Source organism: Phalacrocorax aristotelis, chromosome 2, assembly GCF_949628215.1.
Source record: "Phalacrocorax aristotelis chromosome 2, bGulAri2.1, whole genome shotgun sequence".
NCBI classification, from domain to species: Eukaryota; Metazoa; Chordata; class Aves; order Suliformes; family Phalacrocoracidae; genus Phalacrocorax; species Phalacrocorax aristotelis.
Genome location: NC_134277.1, coordinates 144,032,399 through 144,053,989, shown reverse-complemented (window position 1 = coordinate 144,053,989; position 21,591 = coordinate 144,032,399). Strand labels below are relative to the sequence as shown.

The 21,591-nt window shown below is 39.6% G+C and overlaps 1 protein-coding gene across 5 annotated transcripts in view; it reads right to left on the bottom strand.

The window, feature by feature from the left end:
• Nucleotides 1-12,730, bottom strand: part of VPS13B (vacuolar protein sorting 13 homolog B) — a 486,846-nt gene extending 474,116 nt beyond the window's left edge. For 3 of the 5 annotated variants that reach the window (XM_075085497.1, XM_075085494.1, XM_075085496.1), the window contains exons 1-3: nt 12,589-12,730; nt 11,722-11,899; nt 4,115-4,258 (exon numbers count right to left, since the gene is read on the bottom strand). In XM_075085497.1, the coding sequence (XP_074941598.1) occupies nt 4,115-4,258; nt 11,722-11,868 (291 nt within the window). In that variant the 5' untranslated portion in view covers nt 11,869-11,899; nt 12,589-12,730. The remainder of the gene's footprint in view (nt 1-4,114; nt 4,259-11,721; nt 11,900-12,588) is intronic. The other 2 variants (XM_075085498.1, XM_075085495.1) reach the window with 1 other exon arrangement.
• Between the last annotated feature and the right edge of the window lie 8,861 nt (nt 12,731-21,591).

Here is a 21,591-nt window from a genome sequence, read left to right as displayed (position 1 = left end):
AATACCTCAACTATAAAGACCTAGAGCTCCTACATGAACAGACGAAAAGCAGAAAGTTGGGCCACTAAAGACGGTTTGTTAATCCTGTCTTCAAGACTTACCATATTTTTGCTGTCACTGAACAGCATGCATATACACTCAAACAGAAAAGAACAGCATCATTTGTCCATACAGCCACATTCCATTGGACCCAGGTGAGAAGAACAGCAAAGCGCTGCTTCAGACCTGGAGCTAGTTTTACCACCTAAGCAAATACTTTATATAACTATACCCTCATCAAACACAAGACTTCTGTCTTCACTTTGTAAATCCTTCATAACCTTTCTGCTCACCCTATCTACCATCTTGATCATTTCCTAGTCAAGATCAGTTTCTGCTTTCAGCATTCTTTGATGACAGTCTCTACTGATTTTCAGATAAGAATATGTATCTGCAATTCTGACAGTTGTTTGTGGGCTGTTCTCCACTGCTTCCACAAAGTTTTTATATTCCTTCAAAACCTTCTTTGTAATGCCTCATAAAAGGAACAATGTTTAATTTCTGTATGCCGATCCAAACAGCTACCTGGTTTCCCCGTGCCCCTGTAAGCGCTTGTAGCTAACAGTCTTCCCTGATTCCATAATTAGTTATCCTTGGGGTAGAGAGAGTTTTCATCTTCATATACATCAGCATGTTCTTGATGCACTGTGTCCTGATTAAAGGCAAGGACTCAAAAGTGAAGCAGTAATACAGATAATACATTTCTCCTTGAGTCTCCTCATTTGCGTCAGTTCCAAGAATAAAAACCACAGAATTCAAGGCTGAACATAAGGGAAATGAGTTTTGCGGTTAGTTGTGTCAGGAAGGTGAAGGAAACAGACATAGGCTTGCCCTTCCCAATTTGCAGGCTGAATTTAAAGCCTCTGGTTTGGGTAGAGGTGTTGTGGCATGGAAGCAGAAACAGAAATGAGCAAAGAATATCCAATAACTTTTAAAAAAATAATTTGGGTAGAAAAGGAAAAAGTCAAGAAGGGTCCAACAGGACAAAAGGGAGAAAAACTCTAGGAGGAGAAACGGCAGAGGTTTAGCAAGGGGATTTAAATTCTAGATAAAAGTCGTGAGATTTAATATCTAGAGATAAGTAATGAAAAGAATGTAATAACTGGAACTTTAACCACCCTCTAAAACAATACCTAACATTAATGAAGAACAATCTCACAGGAGCCAATTACCTTAAATACAAGTCAAGCGAGCTTCAGATTCACATTTAAGTGTGTAAGAACACATTCCAAATTGTACTTACCAACATATGAATTTGAGAGCATTATAAATGCTCATACTTAAAACTCAGGGCTGCAGAAGATTATGTTAAGGAGCAGAAAAAATGGGCACAGTTGCATTAAGCTGAGACATCAAAAAGCAATGCAAAGTGCCTCACACCAAATTTCTACTTCAGTTGCTGGCATTATCCAAAATCATAACCAGAAGAGCACATACAAAGCATGTTCAATAGAAGACCACTTTCATCACTGCAAAGTTCAGTTTTTGATGCACTTAAATTTGCTTATAAAGCAGCCATATTTATTTAACATTCTGTTTTTGAAAGTGGTAGTATCACCTGCAGAAAAGGAAAGGAAGGGAGAAAAGCGCAAAGAGAAGAAAAGCAATGACCTTCAAAATGCTCAAGCTTCAAAATTCACTAAAAATACTACTAATTCTACACCATGGATTTTTTTATATTACCAGGTGAACTTCACTTACACAACGTTTCCGCGTAGAAAGGAGAATACTAGCATAAAACTAGAAGTTGAGCCATTCCTGTCTACTCCAAACTTATTTCAGCTGAGGAGGAAACACTGTCATAGTGTAAACAACAAAAAAACCAAACCAAACTAACACTGAAACTGAACTAACAGTGACACAGCATCAGTGAGAGTCAAGCACAGATGTACAAAAGCATTTCCAAGGGGCTAGCACTCTTCAAAAATATACAATGGAAAATAGATTTCTGCTCACAAAAAAGAATCTGTAGGGTCCACTGGACAATAGTTTAACAACGGCATGTATTTTAATCCCAAGACATCTTCAAAAGAAACATTCTTTGAAATAGCCCCTTTCCAAAGAATACACACCATTCTAAATTGAGGTCAGAAGCTTTATTTTTTGCCCAATTGAAATTAGGCATGTGCTCATTAGAGGTTTCACCTGAGAAAGGAAATGCAGGGTATCAAGCCAATATATTTTTGGGAACTAAGCTGAACTTTCTTGGTAAAATGCTCTTTGCTGTTACAAAGTTCTTGGCAGAACAATTGCAGTTGGAGCCAAATTCACTGTAAGTTCATTTTACTACCATTTTCCACAGAAATATTCTATTTCATTCAGGGTTTTTATTCACTGATTACAAAGATTTTTATGAGAATTGGTTTTAGCCAAGTCCACTGTATCACACTGCAAGTTAGAACACAAGAAATTGTCAAAACATTTTCTTGTTATAAAACACTTTCAAATAGTAATTTAAAAAATAAAATTCAAGCTGTCAACTTTTTAAACCATAGCCTCAGAAAACAGCATTAAAGTGTTTTCATTTACATTCTTTTTAGTCAAAGATAATCCGTCCATGGTGCGGACCCAAATTTTGCCCTCCTGAGTGTACATACCACCGAATAATTTGTTCAAATGTCAGTTGCAATTTTCAAAAATCCTTTCTTGCCTCTGAATCTTAAACATCTGTAACAAATACTTGTTTTGAGAGTGCTTTACATTCGTGACACTTGACCTTTTGCTGTATGCACCACAAACTTTAAGTTTCAAATACCATGCAAGCAAGAAATCTGATCATTCCAGCAGTAGCCATCTGCATAGTCCAATATCAAATATTAATTCTGGGTTGCACAAAGTTATGGGCTACACATCTTTTTCTCCAAATTCTACAATTAGTTGTAATTTGCTGCTTCTAAAACACATCTCTCATGGAACATCTGGCTTCGAAACCTTTCCTTAACATTGGAAAAGTACTTAGCATTTGGCTGTTGCTGTGCGTACACGTGTGTATATGCACACGCACGTACGCACACAGATTAAGTGTAACTACAGAATGCAAGCATATGCTTTGTGGGTGGCATACCTAGGACTAGAAGTTTTTACTCCAGCAACAAAAGCCTTTTAGCTCTGGAACTGTAAAGGAATATTACAGAAATATACAACATAAGTGTTTTCCAATATTCTTGCTGGCTTATATCTAATTATTGATGTTAAATGTTAACAGCTTATCAAGCATCCTACCAAACACATAGAGCTTTGCACAGATTGGAATTTTCTTTTGCATGATCCTTAATATAACCAGAGGACTCTATGCTGAAATTGAAATGGGATCAACATTTTAAAAGAAGCCATTAAAAAAAAAAAAACAAACACACCCAAAACCACCACAACACACCTCTAGAGTTAAAGCACCACACTGACTGAAAAAAAGCTCAACATTAACATACCCAAGTATTTTGTGTTAACTAAGTTAGACATATAACAAAATCGAGGTATTGCATCTCTCAGCTTCATGTGTCCGGTGAAAATCTTTCCCTCGCCTGTGAAACAGTGTAACAAAAATTATTGCAAGCAACTAAACAAAAAGCCCTTTGAGACGCTTAGGTGTAAGAAGCTTTCTGAATACACTCAAACAAGTACTATAACTTCTAAAGAGAAAAGGGAGTTACCCTCCAGGACCTTTAAAGCACTCCTCCTATAATAACACCATCTTTTGAAAAACGCCCAGTGGTGCCACACAGAGCGGTCTCAAGCAACCAGCATCGCTTCTCAAAAGGCAGAAGCTGGAAGCATGTAGGATGCTACATTGCTCTTGAAATCCATTTGTTCTCTAGTCACAGGAAGATTCTGACAGAGCACTATTAACAAGCTTTCACATCCGCAAGAACACCACTACAGCTAATAAAGAACTAAAAATATGCATAAATGAAGACACTGGCCATAATGGGAATAACAGTATTAGCCTCTCGGAAAATAACACGGATCGCAACTTCACATACCTGATTCTTCAGATGCCTTGAAAGAAAGTGAACTATAGAAGCTATTATTTTCATCAGTGTCTCAATGTTAGAAAAGGATTCATCGTATTTCTTACCTGAGCTCCATCCTTTAATTTCAAGATGCATTCCATCGTATTGATAGTGATGACAACTGGTTCTGATCCCAATTTTGTCCATGGCACATGAATCCGGAGTTCATGAATATGCCCACTTAAAAAAGTGAATGGTAGTTTCAGCTCCTAACAACAACAAAAAGAGTGGTGAAGTGACTGCTGACACATATCAAAATTCAAGACACATCTGTAACTTAAAACCTTATTATTTTACAACAAAAGGTAAGTCAAAACTAATCTCCCTTCCCAGATCAGCAGTGTGCCATGGGGTTTGGCAACTGGCTTTATAATCACGTGCACAATTATATTACAACTAGTCTTTTCATAAGAGACATCTGGATTACCATGTCCTTGAAAATAAAACAGTTTAAAACCACGTCTCTTGCACAAAGCTACTGCAAAATGAGTCACTATTCAAGGGACAAGTAGAAATGAACCATGTGAAAGTAAATACATAAGCTGATATGCAACCTGCATTATCCTGGAGAACACAGATTTGGAATTAAACACTGACAAGGCCACTGCAAGGCAACTTCTAGTACTTCGAGTTGTAAGAGCTCAGTGCTCTTAAGATTGGCCACAAACAAAAATGAAGTTTATGCAAAAGCTATGACACACTTAAAACAAAAAGGTTTAGTAAAAAAATACTGACTTTATTTTGTTGTTGTCAGACACATGTTTAATTGGTCCCTTTAATTTATGGTAATACAGTTTGTACTCTTTTTCCTAGTGTTAAAATAATGTTAAAGTTTAAGGAAACAAGTGAAACAGAGGATTAGAGGTCAACACAAAAACACTATATCAATCAAAAATCACTCCATAAAGCAAAGATTTACTTGGTGCACTTTGTTTGACTTACAAATTAGAATTTCTATGTGTTATACATGGTAAATTAGGTTAAAAACTTTCCATTTTCAATACTTACAATATGAATTAAAACAAAAGTGACATTAAAATAGTTGTGTTAAAAAAAATATAGAAGTGTTAAGGTTACTAAGCCAGGCACTCTGAATTAGGAAATGCCAGGAGAAGAGTTACAGCTGCTATTCTGATTTGACTCTTGGCTCATGTATTTTATTATGCCCTTTCTAAAATCACGATGTCATATTATTTCTTCTGCAGAATCCCTACGTAATTCAATGATCAGGATGGAGGCACTCACTAGAGAAGCAGTTAGTCTCATTTTCTTGTCTTTTTATCCACAGCATTCAGCGTGTTGCCCCATTCACATCAAACCGCTCAGTAAATAAAAAGTTATTAAATTCTTCGTTGGCAAAACCCAGGCTCCTCCTCACCAAGGCCTAACTTGGATGTCACGCTGATTTAAAAACTGGTGCAAGTCAGTCCAGAACTCCTAATACTGCCCAGCACTGCATCCAGTCAATGCACAGAGCAGATGCCCACGGGACAGCCCCAGTCAGCCAGCTGCCACATGCAGCTAGCCAATAGGGAACACAGCGTGCAGGGGTTGATATAAGTTCTTTGGATCTCAGGTAGGTAGCACTGGACTTCACACTGGATTCAAAGGGTTGAAATTCCCCCAGTAGCATCAGCAGTTCCGGGAAGCATGAGCTTAACGCTTATCAGACAGAATGGCCACCTCCAGCTAGAGACCTGGTCCAAGGACTACAAATCAGATTTAAATTAATGAAAATAAGCGCTTAGTGCAAAATAAAGAAATAAAGTTCTGACATAATATCAAATATTAAGTCAGCATTCTCAATGCTAAGTATTCTAATGACGATACTTCAGCAATGATGTATCTTCTTACCTTTCTGATCTCCTGTCCTGACATTTTGACTACAACGGTTTGAATTTTTAATGGGGAAAAAACAACAGATGCCTTCACTTGGACCTGCTTATAGCCTGGTGTTTGGGTCTTCATCTTAGATGCTGGCAACTATAGGTGTGAATCTTGTCAGGGTGAGAAAGAAGCGAATCTAAGTCTCCTGGATGCTGGGCAATGGTTTTGGCCATTAGGTTCTTAACGGTTGTGTTCCTTATTAAACTCAGGGACATAAACCTTTGTTCAGAACTTCAGAATTTACCTGGCAAAACTGGGCAACCTGGGGCTTAAGCACCTTTGCACCTCAGCTCATTTTAGGTACTGACATGCTTCAACTCAGTACTCTTATGAATGAGTAGGAGTTAAATACAGACTGTCCAACAAACTCTGAGGTCAAGCAGGCAAGTTGCTAGGGAATTTCAGATACACACATCTAGAAGTGAATCCAGAAAGCCCGTTTTACTGCAGTGCTTGACCCTAGACTTGTCCTTGCTGTATAGAAGTTGTACATTAACAGAATTTGAGGACAACTGGATTTTGAATTTAGTACTTGACTTATAACAACTACCTATAGAATATTTCTGTGAAGCTACTTAGTGTCATTATTTGTGTAACATCTTGAAACTGTAATTAAATCTTAGTGATATGTTTTGAAAACCCACTAAAAATTTTTACTTTTTTTAAGTAGCTACCATGTCAGAAGTTCAGTTGCATACTACTGCATCCTGAGAGAGCCTCTAATTAGTCACCCAAAAGAGAAATCAACTATCCCTATGCATTAATACCTAGCAGCATCAGAGAGACAACTGCCCTCTTCATTCTGCAGCCGATACCTCTTCAGCCTTTCTACCGGTGCTAGAAAAACATTCCTCTTGCATCCAATAGCCAAGAGTAGATACAGTATATTCACTGCTGACAAAATCTTCAGAGAAGGCAACTACACCAAAATTATAGTTCTATTTTTTGCAAAGTACAGCTTTCCATTTGTAAATTAGTTCTTGGGCTTAAGGAGCTTTCATGAAAAAACTTATAAAAGAAAGAAACCACACCTCTCACATCATGCTTACACAAAATCACATCTAATTTCAAGACCCCATTCCACAAGATGATATAGACCTTCTCATAAAAAGCGTAAAAACAAGTTAACAATTTTCTTCAAAAAGTGTTTTTTAATTCAGCTCATTCATAAATATACTCCAGGATTTTAGCTAAAAGCCTCTCTCCTAAAAATTCAGGCTTAGGCTTACAATCTACACAAATGAAGTTTTCATCCAGACAATTTCAGTTAAGCCACCAAAAAGCAAGCGCTGAGCAGTTTAGCTACAGATGTTGCTACACTGGTCATACAGTAAGTGGAAAAATAACCAAACACAAAAACAAAAAACTTGTGTCCCACAGTTTTGTAGGGGCCCACAGAAATAAATGGTAAAAAAAATATGCCATTTAAAAATACATTACAACTTAAGACACCACGCCTTCATGAATCAAGTCGCTGAACTATCACTATTAACATTAATAGAAATAACTTCCCTTTCCAGGCTAGCAGATACGTAATTTTTATGTCACTCATGAGTACTGCAATGTCTCTTCAGATCCTGGCTTATGCTCACAAGTGTAAGTTTGAGTTTACTTCAAAAGGCATTCTAGAATAAATGTTTTTCCACTATTTGCTGGATGGCTTTAACACAATCTCATTTTCGTCTAGCTAACTAAGATATTGAAAGAACCTGAAGAGACGTAGGAACTCCTTCAAAATGAATCGATACAACTCAATGCACAGCATATTTAGAAGACACAGTTGTTCTTTTTCAAAGGAATTTATATACAAATGTTGTCTGACATTATCCTAATTACGAAAGCAAGTTTCCTTAAAGCAATGCAGAAATCTTTGTTGTGTTGTTTCAGTAGACAATACATGTGCCAAATTTAGTAACTTGCTCATACGACAACATAACAAAGACCATTTTTATTCCTCTTCCTTTCCCATTCAGTCCTTCCCTTCCATTAAGTATTACATGAAATTCCTAATACATTTTGTACTTATGACTGATGAGACTTCATGTTTTATATTTTACATTCACATCATCTAAACCCTTCAAAAAATGATATTGCTGAAAACAAACTCCTGGGCTTGATACAAATAACTGACATCGTGCAGTCTAGATGATCGTAATTCCCCTTGCCCTAAAATACAAGACACTCCCAAATTTTGGGATGATAGCCAAGTACTAACTCAAGTATTAACTCAAATACCTTTTCTTCACATTCAGGGCTGTATTTCACAGGTAACCTAGTGGCACATAACACAGACACTTACAGTAAGGATATTTTAATGCCCTCATTTCCTTTAAATTATTTTAAGAACATTACCATTTTACATATTTCTTTCCTTCTAAATTCTTTCAGGTGTGAGAAGTCCACACTACAATAAAACTCAGTAATCTTTAAATCAAGTTCTCCTTTGTCTTCCAATCAAAGGCCACTTCATCTTTCCCTTCTGAGTTTGTAAAACAGGTAACACAATAAGCTACAATGCTGTGGAAATATACACAAGCAGCAAGAAGAGCTCACCATGTATCTTACCTCTTTGGTACCACTGCGTCAACAGAAACATTACACACAAGCTAGTTACCAAGTTCATAGGTAGTTCTGTTACCTCTGGTACCATAGTGACTTCACATAAAAGTTGCCAAAAGTGCTTAAAAGGCTTTTCCATAAAACAGTATTTAAATATTAATATTGAAGTTTAAGTATAAAATACTTTAAGTAGTTTTTTGGATAATATGCCAGTTATGCCTAGATGGAAAATTTCTTCAAATGCTTAGTCTTTTAGTAACTGAAACATCCAGGACAGGAAAAAAACTAGTATCAAAATTTTATGAGATTTAATCTTCAACTAAAGATAATCATTATAAAAATAACTGGCTACTCAAAGAGTGACATAATTATGTACAAAAACTACATTGTACCTAGAAAGTTGAACCTGAGTACTAACAGTACTTAGCCTTCACTGCAGAACTGGTATTACCAACAAAAGAAAAAAAAAAAGCGGGGGGGGGGGGGACACAGGGACATGGACGGGACAGGACAGGGAAGGAGGACAAAAACCAAGAGTTATTGCAGCAACATTCAGCTTAATTTAATGAGGGCATATAAAATATACATAAGTATACATAACAACATGCAAAGTATTTTCAGGTACTAAAATGTTCTAAAGTGTTCTCTTTGGGTTTGATAAATCTTCTACATCAACAGCTATATTCCATCTGATTTCATAAAGTACTGATTCCAACTTGATCCCAAAAACAGTAAATTAAAGTAAGACCTTTAAAGTCAGATCTTCTAGAAGACAGACAGCAATTTACGCCCTGTTCTCATCTGTTCTTTGGGATTCTGTTTAGTGGCCCGTAAGAGCACATGACATGGGAACGCTAACACCAACTGAAGTCCAAGGAGTGAAGGGAGAAAGCACAGACTTGTTCCCAGATCTGTTATAAGGTGCTTTGTCCATGTAGTTTGGCACCTGTGCTAAAGTTCCCAAATAATCATGTGTAGTTCCACAAAACCTGGAATCCTATGAAAATGTTTAAGACTCCAGCCGATGATACCCAGGGTACATGCATTTCTATCCAAACCATAAAGCATGGAATCAAGGCTGCATTCATGCCAAATAAGGAGCAGGGAACCATGCTGGGGACAACAGCACAGGACAAAAAGGATGTTAGAAGTGACAAGCAGTGAAAGCGATTAACTGTGGATATCACTGATCCATTCAGGCAGATAATCCAAATAAAATAACATATACTGGTAACTTTTAGAGTCATTAGCTTTTCAGAGGAGCTCCCTAAGCTTGGGGTGCTCAAAGATTTTTGCTAAGCAGGCATAAAGCAGCATCCCTTCTGCAAAGGGGGGTGGGAAAGACACCCTAGATACAGTCTGTGGGGCTAGGCAAGTTCCAAATAACAGCCAAATTAAGATCACTATGTTTCGCAAAAACACAGAGCCAAATAACGTAAAAAAAAAAATAGAATCTGAGCTAAATTTTGCTTTCATCACATATTCACATCCCCATTCAAACTAAGACATGAGCACAGGTATATACGGCAACATCTGCCTTTAAAAGAGCCATGACAGCAACAGACTGCACTGGACATTTAGGTACCCAGCTGATACACAGGCGAAAATGAAGCCAGGGATCACGTACCAACATACTGCAACTATTCGAAGGGGAACATAGACAACAGCAGCAAAATCCTAACAGTGCCAGGTAACACAGCAAGTTCGATATATCCATCCCAAGTCATTATTTGTTATCAGGACAAACTTTCTCCCTACACGGAACAGCACTGGAAAAGTTTGCCCAAGAGGAGGTTTTCACAATCAAGACAGGAAATTTCAGGACTCAACTGGAGAAAAGCACAATCACATCTGACATAATGCTGGCAACAGCCCTGCTCAGAACAGGAGGTTGGACTAGATGACCTCCAGAATTCCCTTCTGATCAACTCTTCTTTGATTCCATAATACATACATTAACAAAGGCTTTGAATAGTCACAGGAGGAACACATCCTACAAAACTGCCGACTAGTACACACATCAGCTGTACGGACAAGCTGTCCCAAGAATACAAAGAACCAAAAGACTTGACAGAAAATACACAGAGGCCACCAAATACTTGAAGGAAGACAAAATCAGGCTTTTTACAGCAGCACAGAAAATAGGACAGGATCTCTTGAAAGATCATCTCTTCTTCCAGAACAGGATCAGAGATACTTAATTAACCATAATTTTAATTTTAAAATGTCTCCCCTGATAGAAACAATGCAGTCTCCTCAATCTACTCCAATGCCTCATAATCTGAAATAAAACATGAGAAAATTTTCCTTGACGTCCAGCCTAAGTCTCCCTGAGTGCAATTTATTCCATTCTTTCTGCCTTATCCATATAACTCTTGCCCTATCTTGTCTCACCTTATTTTATTCAAAATTAAAAACACATTCCCTGTCTATTTTATTCTTCTTTCAATAGCCATATTGTTTAAATATCCCGTTATCTTTTGCTGCATTTCTCTCAGCTCCTTCAGTTGGACTACAGGACTCTAGCTAAGACTTGCTACACCATGCACAACAGAAAACAGCATTATCTATTTCACACACACACACAGCTCTTCAAGTAGTCAAATCAGATAACCATGCAAGGAAACAGTCCCTCCGCTAAGACTTCACTAGTTCATATTGACAGCAGGCTCCAAATTCTGTATCTAGTGTTTTACTTCGTCAAGCTTGTCTTTTTAAGGTTAAGTTTTACAAAGCCTCTGATCTAATCCACACAAACCAACTGACCAAATACATCCCTCAATTGCTCTTAAAGTTTAGATACAACTGGAATGATGAAAACTGGAGTCATAAGACAATACGGAGAATACAAACCTGTGTTTATATGCATAATTAAAGAGAGGTCCTACTTTACTTTGTGACATTTTGAATTAGTAAATATGACTGGAAAAGCAATTTAGTTAATGTTCATACTGTAAAACAATGGTTACTGAAAGAAGAAACACATCCACAAAAAAGCCTTTTTCACACCCCATAACTTACAGAATTTGCAAGGAATTACCATTTATTACTAAACAAACAGCATGGAATTAATGCAAGAATAAGTAAATGGGGGCGGGGGTAGGACTTGAATAAGAAGTATAGCGAGTACTAAACTAACATTTATCTGTGCAGACCAGTGCAAATTATTTAGTCAACTTCTTTTAAATCAAAGACACAGACTGTAACTACTGCAAACAAAACATACCTGTTCAAGTACATCCAACTTTAACTCAAGTTTACTAAGTACGACATCTCCTCCCCAGAGTGACAACTGCAGATCTGAAGGCTTCAAGTTCTTTATGTAGCGATTCACATAACTCATCAAAATAGGAGTTACATAGGATTCCAGCATTCTGGAAGATTTCTGTGTTACAGGTCAAGCACTAGGAAAAAGAGACAAGACAATGAGCCTAATTTTCAATAAAGCAAGTCAGATGAAAAATTGTATTTCAGATTCTACTTTCTAAACATATATGTCTAGATGTTTATATACATATACTTACATATAAAGATTAAGTATATACCAAGATGAAAGCACATCTATTTGCATTTACAGATTTCCAGCTTTTATACATATATATGTTGGAGCTAATAACTGGCTTTCTCACTATTAAAAGAGAATCCAACCCAAACAAACCAAAAAGCAGACAAGGAAATCAAGCAGTCTACCATGTTTTCATAGAAAATTGAAGTGACAGAAACACTGTGACTTTTGACTGATAACAGTCCCTGCTGAAACATCACCTTAGAAACACCTCGCCGACCCGACACCTTCAGCATTGGGCACAAGGTAAAAACGCCAGCATCGCGCCACTCTTAACCAAAGTCCTTCAAAACCCAAGCCGACGTTACGTTACCCACCGACCCTACCCAGTACCCCCACCCTCACCGCCGCCCTGAGAAGACCCTTCCCCGCCCTCGCCGCCGCCCTGAGGAGACCCTTCCCCGCCCTCGCCGCCGCCGTAGCCTCGCCCGAGCACCCCCAGCAAGCCGGGGACCTCCCCGCCCGTACCGCCGGGACACCACCCACACGTCCCTCCCCCAGCCCCACGCCCCGTCAGAGCCCCTTTACCTGCCCCTCCGGACACCCGACAGGCTCCGTGCTCCGTGCCTCCCCGCCCAGCGGCCGCCGCCGCCGCCGCCCCCACCCCCGGGCCGGCCGGGCCACGGGAGCCCGGTGCAGACACCCGCCACCGCTCCAGCTCCGCCGCACAGCCACTTCCGGGTTCCCCGACGCATGTGCTCTCCTCCAGCGTCCGCCACCCTATGCGTCCCCAGCCGGAAGGATTTGACGAGAGCACCAAGGCAGGGGCCGGAAGTCGGGCTTGAAGCCGACGGAGGTCACACGCGCTGCCAGGAGCGGAGGGGCTGGACGGGGTGGCCACGCGCTGCGCCGGAGAGGGGGCGGGGCTGGCCGTTTGGGAGGCGGGCGGGGCCCGGGAGGGAGCGGCGGGCGGGGCCCGGGAGGGAGCGGCGGGCGGGGCCCGGGAGGGAGCGGCGGGCGGGGCCCGGGAGGGAGCGGCGGGCGGGGCCCGGGAGGGAGCGGCGGGCGGGGCCCGGGAGGGAGCGGCGGGCGGGGCCCGGGAGGGAGCGGCGGGCGGGGCCCGGGAGGGAGCGGCGGGAGAGGCGGAGAGGTGTGCGTCCCTGAGGCGGGGAAGCGTGAGGAAGGCCCCCTCCGGTGAGGAGGGTGGGATTTAAGCCGCAGCACCATGAATCTCTGAGCAGCGTTACTCCTGATCGTGTGCCTTCAGCCGACACCAGCTCCACATTTTGATTCGTGTGATATTGATGAGTGACCATCTTGGTGATGGCAAGCATGTTGGTTGTTTCCAGTGTGTTTAATAAAGGTGGACGTTTTCCATTTTATCTTCTGAGTGAAGTTCAGCATAGGTTCTGAATATCACCCTTTTGCATGAGAGAATACTCAGAAATACCTTCGATTTTCTGTGTGCCCAGAGCTCTTAATATATTGATGACAGAGGAAAGCCCTCCCCAACAGCCCTGAGTCCTTTAGGGGTTGCTCCTGGCAGCAAGCAAATGCCCTGGGCCCACGCTTCAGGGAGCATGAGTTAATGGACTCCTCGTGGGTTGGCATGTGGATGATCTGGAAAAGAGCGTGGGCTCAGTTTTTTCCAGGTGAAGTGCAGTAGGGAGTGCCCATGGGAATCGCTTTGATGTAGATAATGAGTAACCTTTTACCTCTGATTTGAGTTTTAAAGAAAAGCCTGGGAAATGCCTGTTGAGTTATATATTCCTCCTGGAAATTTTAAATCCTGGCTGTTTAATCTGCACAGAGTAGTTACATGGCTGAAAACAGAAAATAAATTAATATATGTAACATGGGGTAGGTCTGTGTGAAGCAGAGCCCAAAGAGTGGGACCCTGGGTAGGAGTCTACCTCCCGTAGCAGTACGTGTGTTGAAGTCTGGCTGAGCTAGTCAAGGTCTGAAGGCTTCAGCTCCTGATGGGTTAGCTGTCTACTCTGCCTCTGGTATACACATGCTTAGTTAATCATGAATCTACCCTGGTTTTACATACACCAGCGCCTCGCTTGCTATGCCATCTTCACTGATGAATCACTGCCCATAAGACAGTATTCACCTCACAGAGAGATGAAGCAGCTTGGGCTGTGTTTCCTCTTATGACGAAGGTCACCACTCCCACAGCTCACAATCGAGAGTAGCATTTGACTGTCCCTCAGCAGCTGCAGCATCTTAACCCATGGCTAAGAGGTGGTAACAGGCCGGTGAGGGACAGAAACATCTTCACAGCATCAGTGGTCTTTAATTAAGGATGTGCTCCTGACCTGTAATTTCTCTAGTGCTAGGGTTCTTGAAGAGTTCCTTTGCACAACCACTACACGTTTCTGCCCCTCTGCTAGAGTGGTGGGAGTGGTGAATTTTATTGGTGAAACTTTTTAGGAGTCTGCACTGCAAGTCAGCTTGGTGAAATAATCTGCATTAACGAAAGCAACCACATTTATAGCACAGCCTCCCTACAGAATTGCATTGACACAACAGAGGGATGTGCCAACAGAGAAGTGTAATGTTGAAGCACACCCTAAGCATGCATCAAAAGCTCTCGTATTCAACAGAAAAGCATTCCTTTGTTTCTTTGTCCATTGTGTGATTACTTTTGAATGACACATCCAATCAACGCTGGAATGTTTTCTGAAAGTTTGGAATTGAAGAACAACGCCCAATTTGGGTGAAAATCAGTAAACTAGAAGAAGAGTAGGGGAGACATGTAGTGCTCCTGGCAGCTGCTTGGCAGACCCAGCAGCCCTGAACAACTCTGTAATTTTCCTGGCAGTTATTAGCATTTCATTATAACTACCTCCATCTCAGTTCCAGTTCAAGTATGTTGATGCCCTGAATAATTTATTTCCCACAGAAGAAAAAAAGAAAAAAAAAAAAACACAAAAAATGGGAGGAAGGGGTCATGTGGGAATCAGTCTTTGACAGTAGGGAAATGGGTGGCACGAAATGAAAGTAGCTGGTGAGTGTTACAAGAAGTCCCTGACATACAAAGGGATGAGAGCAGAGTACCTGGGGAATTTGCACGTAACAGGCAATGAGTTTGGATATACTGAAGCAACGAGGACATGTCTGCTGGAAACGTCAGCTGCCTGAGCTAGTCTGGTTCATTCAATATTTCAGCAATTTAGTGAAATGTGCAGGATAGATATAACCAAAAAGTGCAGATCTAGTGGTATGCACATTTTGTGCATTCATATAACTTGAGTAATTCTGAATCCCTTAAAAGCTAGCAAAAATGGGTATAATTCTACCTGGAGATTGGGAAAGTGTACACGAGATTGTGTCGCATTTGGCCAGAAATGAAAAGAGGACAGGACTTAAAGGAAGTCCTCAGGAAATGCATCTACCTGCACAGGACTGTGTCTTGATGAAAGAGACTGTTGGTGTGTTTCCAGCTTCAATGTTGCTGCTATGGGTGATTTGCCATTTTATGCAACAGAAGCAGAATCAATGAAGCGCAAAATGGAGAGGAAAAATGGAGTTCATAAAAAATGAGGAAAGTCAAGAAAAGGTAGAGGATGATTAAGTAAATATCCCACTGCCTGAGGCTGCAGTCAAGGAGAAAATCAAGGAAATTAGACATTTAAATAGATTTTTTAAAAAACACATATAGCCGTATTAGTTCATTTCTACCGCTTTTGTTCATTAACTTAAACCAACCTTTTCTTTTGAGCACCGTTTCGGAAAGACCCCTGTACTGGTGTTGGTGTTTGACAGCTGTTGTGCTTTTAATGTCAGAACTCCAGTCCTCTGCCTCCTGTACATCAGGCAGCCCAGGGCAGTCATGTGAGCAGAGGGGTTTGGAGGTAGGTTGGCCCCGGCCATTTGCAGGGCACAAGAGAATCTGAGGTTACTGGCAAGGAGGGTTGGGTGACAACCTCTGAGCGGCATCTTTTTTCACTGGACAAGGGTTTCCAATCCTCTAAACTTCTCCTTCACTATGTCTGTTAGCTAACATGGATACTTTAACCAGGTAAACTTACTGGGTAAACTGCTGCCCACATCTGTCCTGCTCCAATTCTGCCTGTCCTGCTCCGATGCCTCCAAGTACAATGGCATGGATGCGGGCAGTTGGTCCCAGGAGCCCTCAGTCTATCCATGTGGGAAAATACTTCACTATTTTGTGATTCTTTATAGCCTACTCAGGTGCCCTGTAGACAATATGAGACTGACAGCGTGAAGGAGTTGGTGATCCTAAATACGCACAACTAACTGAGACACTTTAGAAACACTTGTAAAGGAAATAAAAATTACTTGGGCTTCTTCCTTCTCCGCTGTTCTAGGTGCTCAAACTTGGACTAGTTAATCTGTAGTGTTTCGTGGTGGTTCCTTTTTCTGTTTTTACTAAAAATTATTATTTGTAGTAAACTATATGTAAGTATACAAATATATATACAATATAATATATAAAAAGTACATTATCAAAATATTGAGATTTGCCCCTCTGTTTTTCTGGGAATTTCCTGAGCCCATGACTAAACTGACTAAAATTATGTATCTTCTAATATTTTCCAGACATTTAAAAGCTACATCAACAAAAGCAAGCAATATAAGTCAATCTGTTTCAGTATTAGAATTACATAGCTTATTAGTGATGTCATGTACCTAATTATTAAATCATATATAGCCATTAAAAAGTGGGAAACAAAAATTGCCATACTATTTTTATTACCATGGAGTATTTTCAAGTTCACCAAAATGCACACAGATTTGAAATTTGGAAAAAATAAACCAAAATAAAAATTAAAATTAGAAAAAAAATTTGCACATAGGTTTTCATTGTAATCTGAATGTTAGGTATATTCGAGATTTAAAGGTGCAAATTATTGTCTGTTGTAAGTTTTGTTTGTCCTTCTATTCCCTAAAATCTGAAAAAAACCTTCAGCTGTAGTCTTGAAGTAGTAATTTTTTTCCAAGTGTAAAGGAAAATAGACTGAATTGTGGCACATTTAAAGTGGAAAATCAGTGTTGAAAAGAAAAAAAATTAGAGTTTGTAACGATAATTATGAGCAAGAATGTGCTGAAATAGTTAAGTTCACACCAAGTAAAACTGAAAAGTATTAATTTAGTGAACGAAGGTCACAAAGCTCTGGAAGCAAGTAGCTTTTGATACCTAATCCCAGCTCATTGCTGCCTCATCTGGCTTTTCAGGAAATCATTTTTCCCAACGCTTTCTAAATCTCTGGTAAATATAAATCCCCATAGCAGCCTGGGGACAGAATGCTCAGGCACTGGGGAGCAAGGCACGTTTATGCAGATTCGGGTGCTAAGCCGGCTCTGGGGCTTTACCAGCTTCCCCCAGTGTTTCCTCCGTCAGCGAATGTTCGCTCTGAGGGAACAGGCAAACGTCTGACAAACCCCCTCTTCAGAAGGGCGCGCGATGGACTAACAACCAGCTTGGCCAGAGTGAGCGGGGTTGGGTTGGAAAGAGTCTGGTCCAAACAGCGACAGTGCACTCAAACGTGAGGATTTAGCTGCAGTAACTGGTGTTTTAAAATGTAGGCCGCATGCATAAATTCATTTTACATATGTTCACATCGCTTTGGGAATTATTAGCCCTTTGATATAGAGGCTATATTGTGCCTCCAGAATACCTGTGGTACTGAACTTTTATTCACACACCAGACTGAATGAAAGACAAGATAGGAAAGCGGAATCGAACAGAGCGGGAATCTATAAGCAACACAGTTTTGGTCTTCTACGGGTGTAATTTCCAGGTAAATCGTAAGAGGTATGCGTGCTCATCTAAACCAGGAAAGTTAAAACTTGAAAGTATTTTCCAAGGTTTTGTTAAACTGATGACAAAGAAGAACAATTACCTGCCTTGCAGTAGTGATATTTTACAGTATATAAAGATATTTGACATGTTCCGATATGCTTAAACTGTTTGTGTATCCTTTGGGTATAAAGAGGTATCTGACTTCTACACCTAATTATGGAATACATCAAAAAAGTCAGCCAAGAAGATATTATTTCTGGTCCCAGTACATGAAATGTATGATTGACAATTTTAAAATGTATATGTAAAGAAACACGTAATTTATTACTGCTTCCAGGCATGGGGAGATTTATGCGCTAAAAATTTCACACAGGTTTTTGCTTGACTGTTGCTGTACTGTTCATGCAAAACATATGTATTTCCAATGACAACTTCTAGCATACATTCTTTTAAAATAGTCCTGCTTTTCAAGAGTCAAATGATCACTGTTCTCTAATATTTATATATTATTTACAAAAAAATACAAATATATATATTTTATAAGTATTTGTACTTATAAAAAACTTTCAATAAATATGAAATACATAAATATTCTATAAGTGTGTTTAAAATGATTCTTTATAAATACTACTGTGCTATTATAATTTTTGCTGATTTTAGAAATATTCTATTATCAAAAGATAAAAAGTAACTGCGAGCTTCTTTTTGTGTCATTGGTTGGTTCTTTAGAGGATGAAGACAGAAACGGCAAAGCTCAGGATTGTTTTTGCTTGAGTTATGCTAAAATCCAGTTCCCTTCATTATTTATTGGCAAAATGAGTTTCTCAGTGAAGCTGTCACGCTCCACAATGCCCTTTCTTTGGCTTGCCCTGCAGCTGGAACCAGGAGCATTTTTGCAGGAGCTGAGGTCTGTTCTAAAGTTTCTCCTTAATGTAAATGGAAATGTCCTTAGAGTTGATTTGCATATTGTAGAGCTGATATTAATGAATATCAGACATGTTGAACAGCTACAAGAACTGCAAAGCCAAGAAAACCTGTGTCAGCTCCAAAAAGCCACCCTTGGAACCTGATTGGCAGCCACAGCTCCGTGCGAATGAAATCTTCATTACTTCAGCAGTGATCCCTGGATTTCTTGGACTTTGTGAATGAATAAATAAACATGGGTCCTAACACTGAAATCAGACTATATAAATTGAAATCAGACTATGCAAGAGACAAAGGACTAAGGAGAGAGCATGTAAAGCATACAGTTGGGATTCTTGGATCTTCTATGTCAGGGAGGCTTTTTGTCATTTCTGGAACTTTTGGTAATTTTTCAGCTGTTCTTGCTAGCATATAACTTACAAGCCTTAGGCAGGCTTTTCTCTCTCTTTTTCTCTCAAAAAATTTACAGAGGTTTGTACTAAATGATTTTCCGATACATTTTGTCATGAAAGTAAGTTGCTGTTTCACAACTCCAAAATAATGGATATAAAATCTCTCTAAGCAACCCACTTCCAAGGGGATGACTGCTGAGCGTTCCCTCTGCCCCTGAAAAAATGAGAGGTAGAGACTGGGAAAAATATCTGCACACAGCAGGAGGTTTGGGGGAACTGACAGTGTAAAAAGATGGGCAACAAGTGACCATCCCCTGACACCAAAAAGGATACTGCACCATGCTCAAAGCCAGAAACCTAATGATTCAATTGAATTTTAAACCGAGGAGAAGAAAGAGCAGGTGAATACAACACCGAGGATGTAGAAGAGACCTGGAAAAGGTGATTAGGAGATAGGTACACCATTGATTCATCAGGCTGCAGTTTTGAGACATTAGGAGTTTTGAGACACTGTGGATTTGTTCTTGCTTTTAAGCAAGTGCTTAATAGTAAGTAGATAGAGAGTAAGAAACTATCTAGGAAGCCATTATCAATTACTTGTTTTCCTGTTTTTTTTCTTTTCATTCATGTAATTTTCTGTCCATGTTTTAGGTTCAACGTCGCTAATAACATTAATCTATGTATAGAATGGAAGTTGAAGAAAGTAGAAATGTCTTTCAATCTTAAATTCACTGAGTAGGCAGCACTGCATATCTTGCATATTCCGAGGGCTTATTTTTTTTTTAATCCATACTTTTACATAACACGCTCAGTAGTAACTGGTATTGATTTCCAGTGTGCTGTATCCAACATGCATTGATGTGATACTTCTTATACTTCCTGTAACGCTTTTTATATCATCCAGCCACAATACAGTGAACAGTTCTTTATGTACAGATAAATATCATTCAGTAGTACAAAGATGAGTAATTATACCACTGAATTTACATTATTTTGAATTTTAGTTCAAATCAGTGTTCTTGATGCTATTTCAATTACATTGTATACTCCTATTATTTTCTCTGTATAATCTAAAACCTGGAAGGATGAGAAAAGTGTTGACTTACCCTGGATTAATAATGTCAGCCAGAATTTAAGAGTCTGTTTTATAAAGTATGCAAACATTTATAGCATGGTTTAGGGGAGAGATTATTATAATGTTTACGAGATATTGTGAAGTATTTTATTAGTGATAAAATACTCGCTCTTTTCCGAATCTTCCTCCTTATTCAAAAATTCTTAAAGTCTCTGTAAGAAATAAAGAAAATGTGACTAACCCAGTCTATTAATAATTTACACTGTGACACAGACTGCAAAAATAAAGCTTGCTGACATCAGGATACCGGGTTGCTGGTAGCTTGTTCAAGCTTTATGAAGATACCTCACACCTAAGAACAAATACGTATGTGTCCAATGAGATGGAAAGAACTCACAAAAATGAATTCTTGGGTTTTATTTCCAAGGCTGACACCGCATGAATCCCCTGGTTTATGGTAATGGGTGTCATACCCTTACAGATATTTTGTCATCACCTTTACTGTGTTTTCAAACAAACACATGACACTTCTAGATATGCAAATTAGGCTTAACAATTTAGTGTGCTGAAAAGATGTTCTCTTTCCAATAGAACACAGCTGCTGATTTTAATTCTGGTCACAAATTACCAGGAAAAACTGAGCCATTTTAGGCTATTTTCTCTTATACCTCTGCTTTCTCTCGTGTGTCACGCAGCTTCTTCAATAAGAAACAGATCTATGTGAAAAGGGAGAAATAGCTGTACTTCATAGAGAGCATATTTGTTTCTTTCAGACATACAAATCTGATACTGAGGAAGGATGAATACTTGTTTTAGGGAAGCTGGACAAAATAATTATTGAGGTAACCTAAACTTTACTAATGGAAAACCTCTGAAAGTGGTGCAGCTGCTATTAATCAGCAAAGATAAAGTTCATGTTCTCATCATCTCATGTCTGAGGTAGCACAGCACCCTTTTCTAAAGCACTTCACAGTTGCAAATCTACACCATTTCTGTTCTCTACAAAGTACCAACCTCCCCTTTGCATTCCTCCACTAAGTTGTCTGAGTTTATCACAACAGATACAAAGGATTTCCTTTTCGGTGCTTTGCGTTTCTTTCAAGCACATTACCCTTACTCCCCCTCCTTCAGTCTTGCAGCAGATCCATACTCACTTCTGCTCTGGCAGTGATGCAAATCACCATCCCAACACCAAGTTTTTCACCCTGTGTTTGTTATCACCTAAGCAGTCTTTCATACATGGAGACACCACTTTTTAAACATCTGCAAAGACCCTCACTATGCTTTGTCATCTCCTTTCTTAAAACTCACTGTCACCAGGATGTCTACCAAAATGACAACAGCTGGGAGCAAGGGAACTGATACTTTCCCTGTCTGGTGAATCCCTGTCATATGATTATGTCCTTGGGCTCCCCATCCATCAGTTG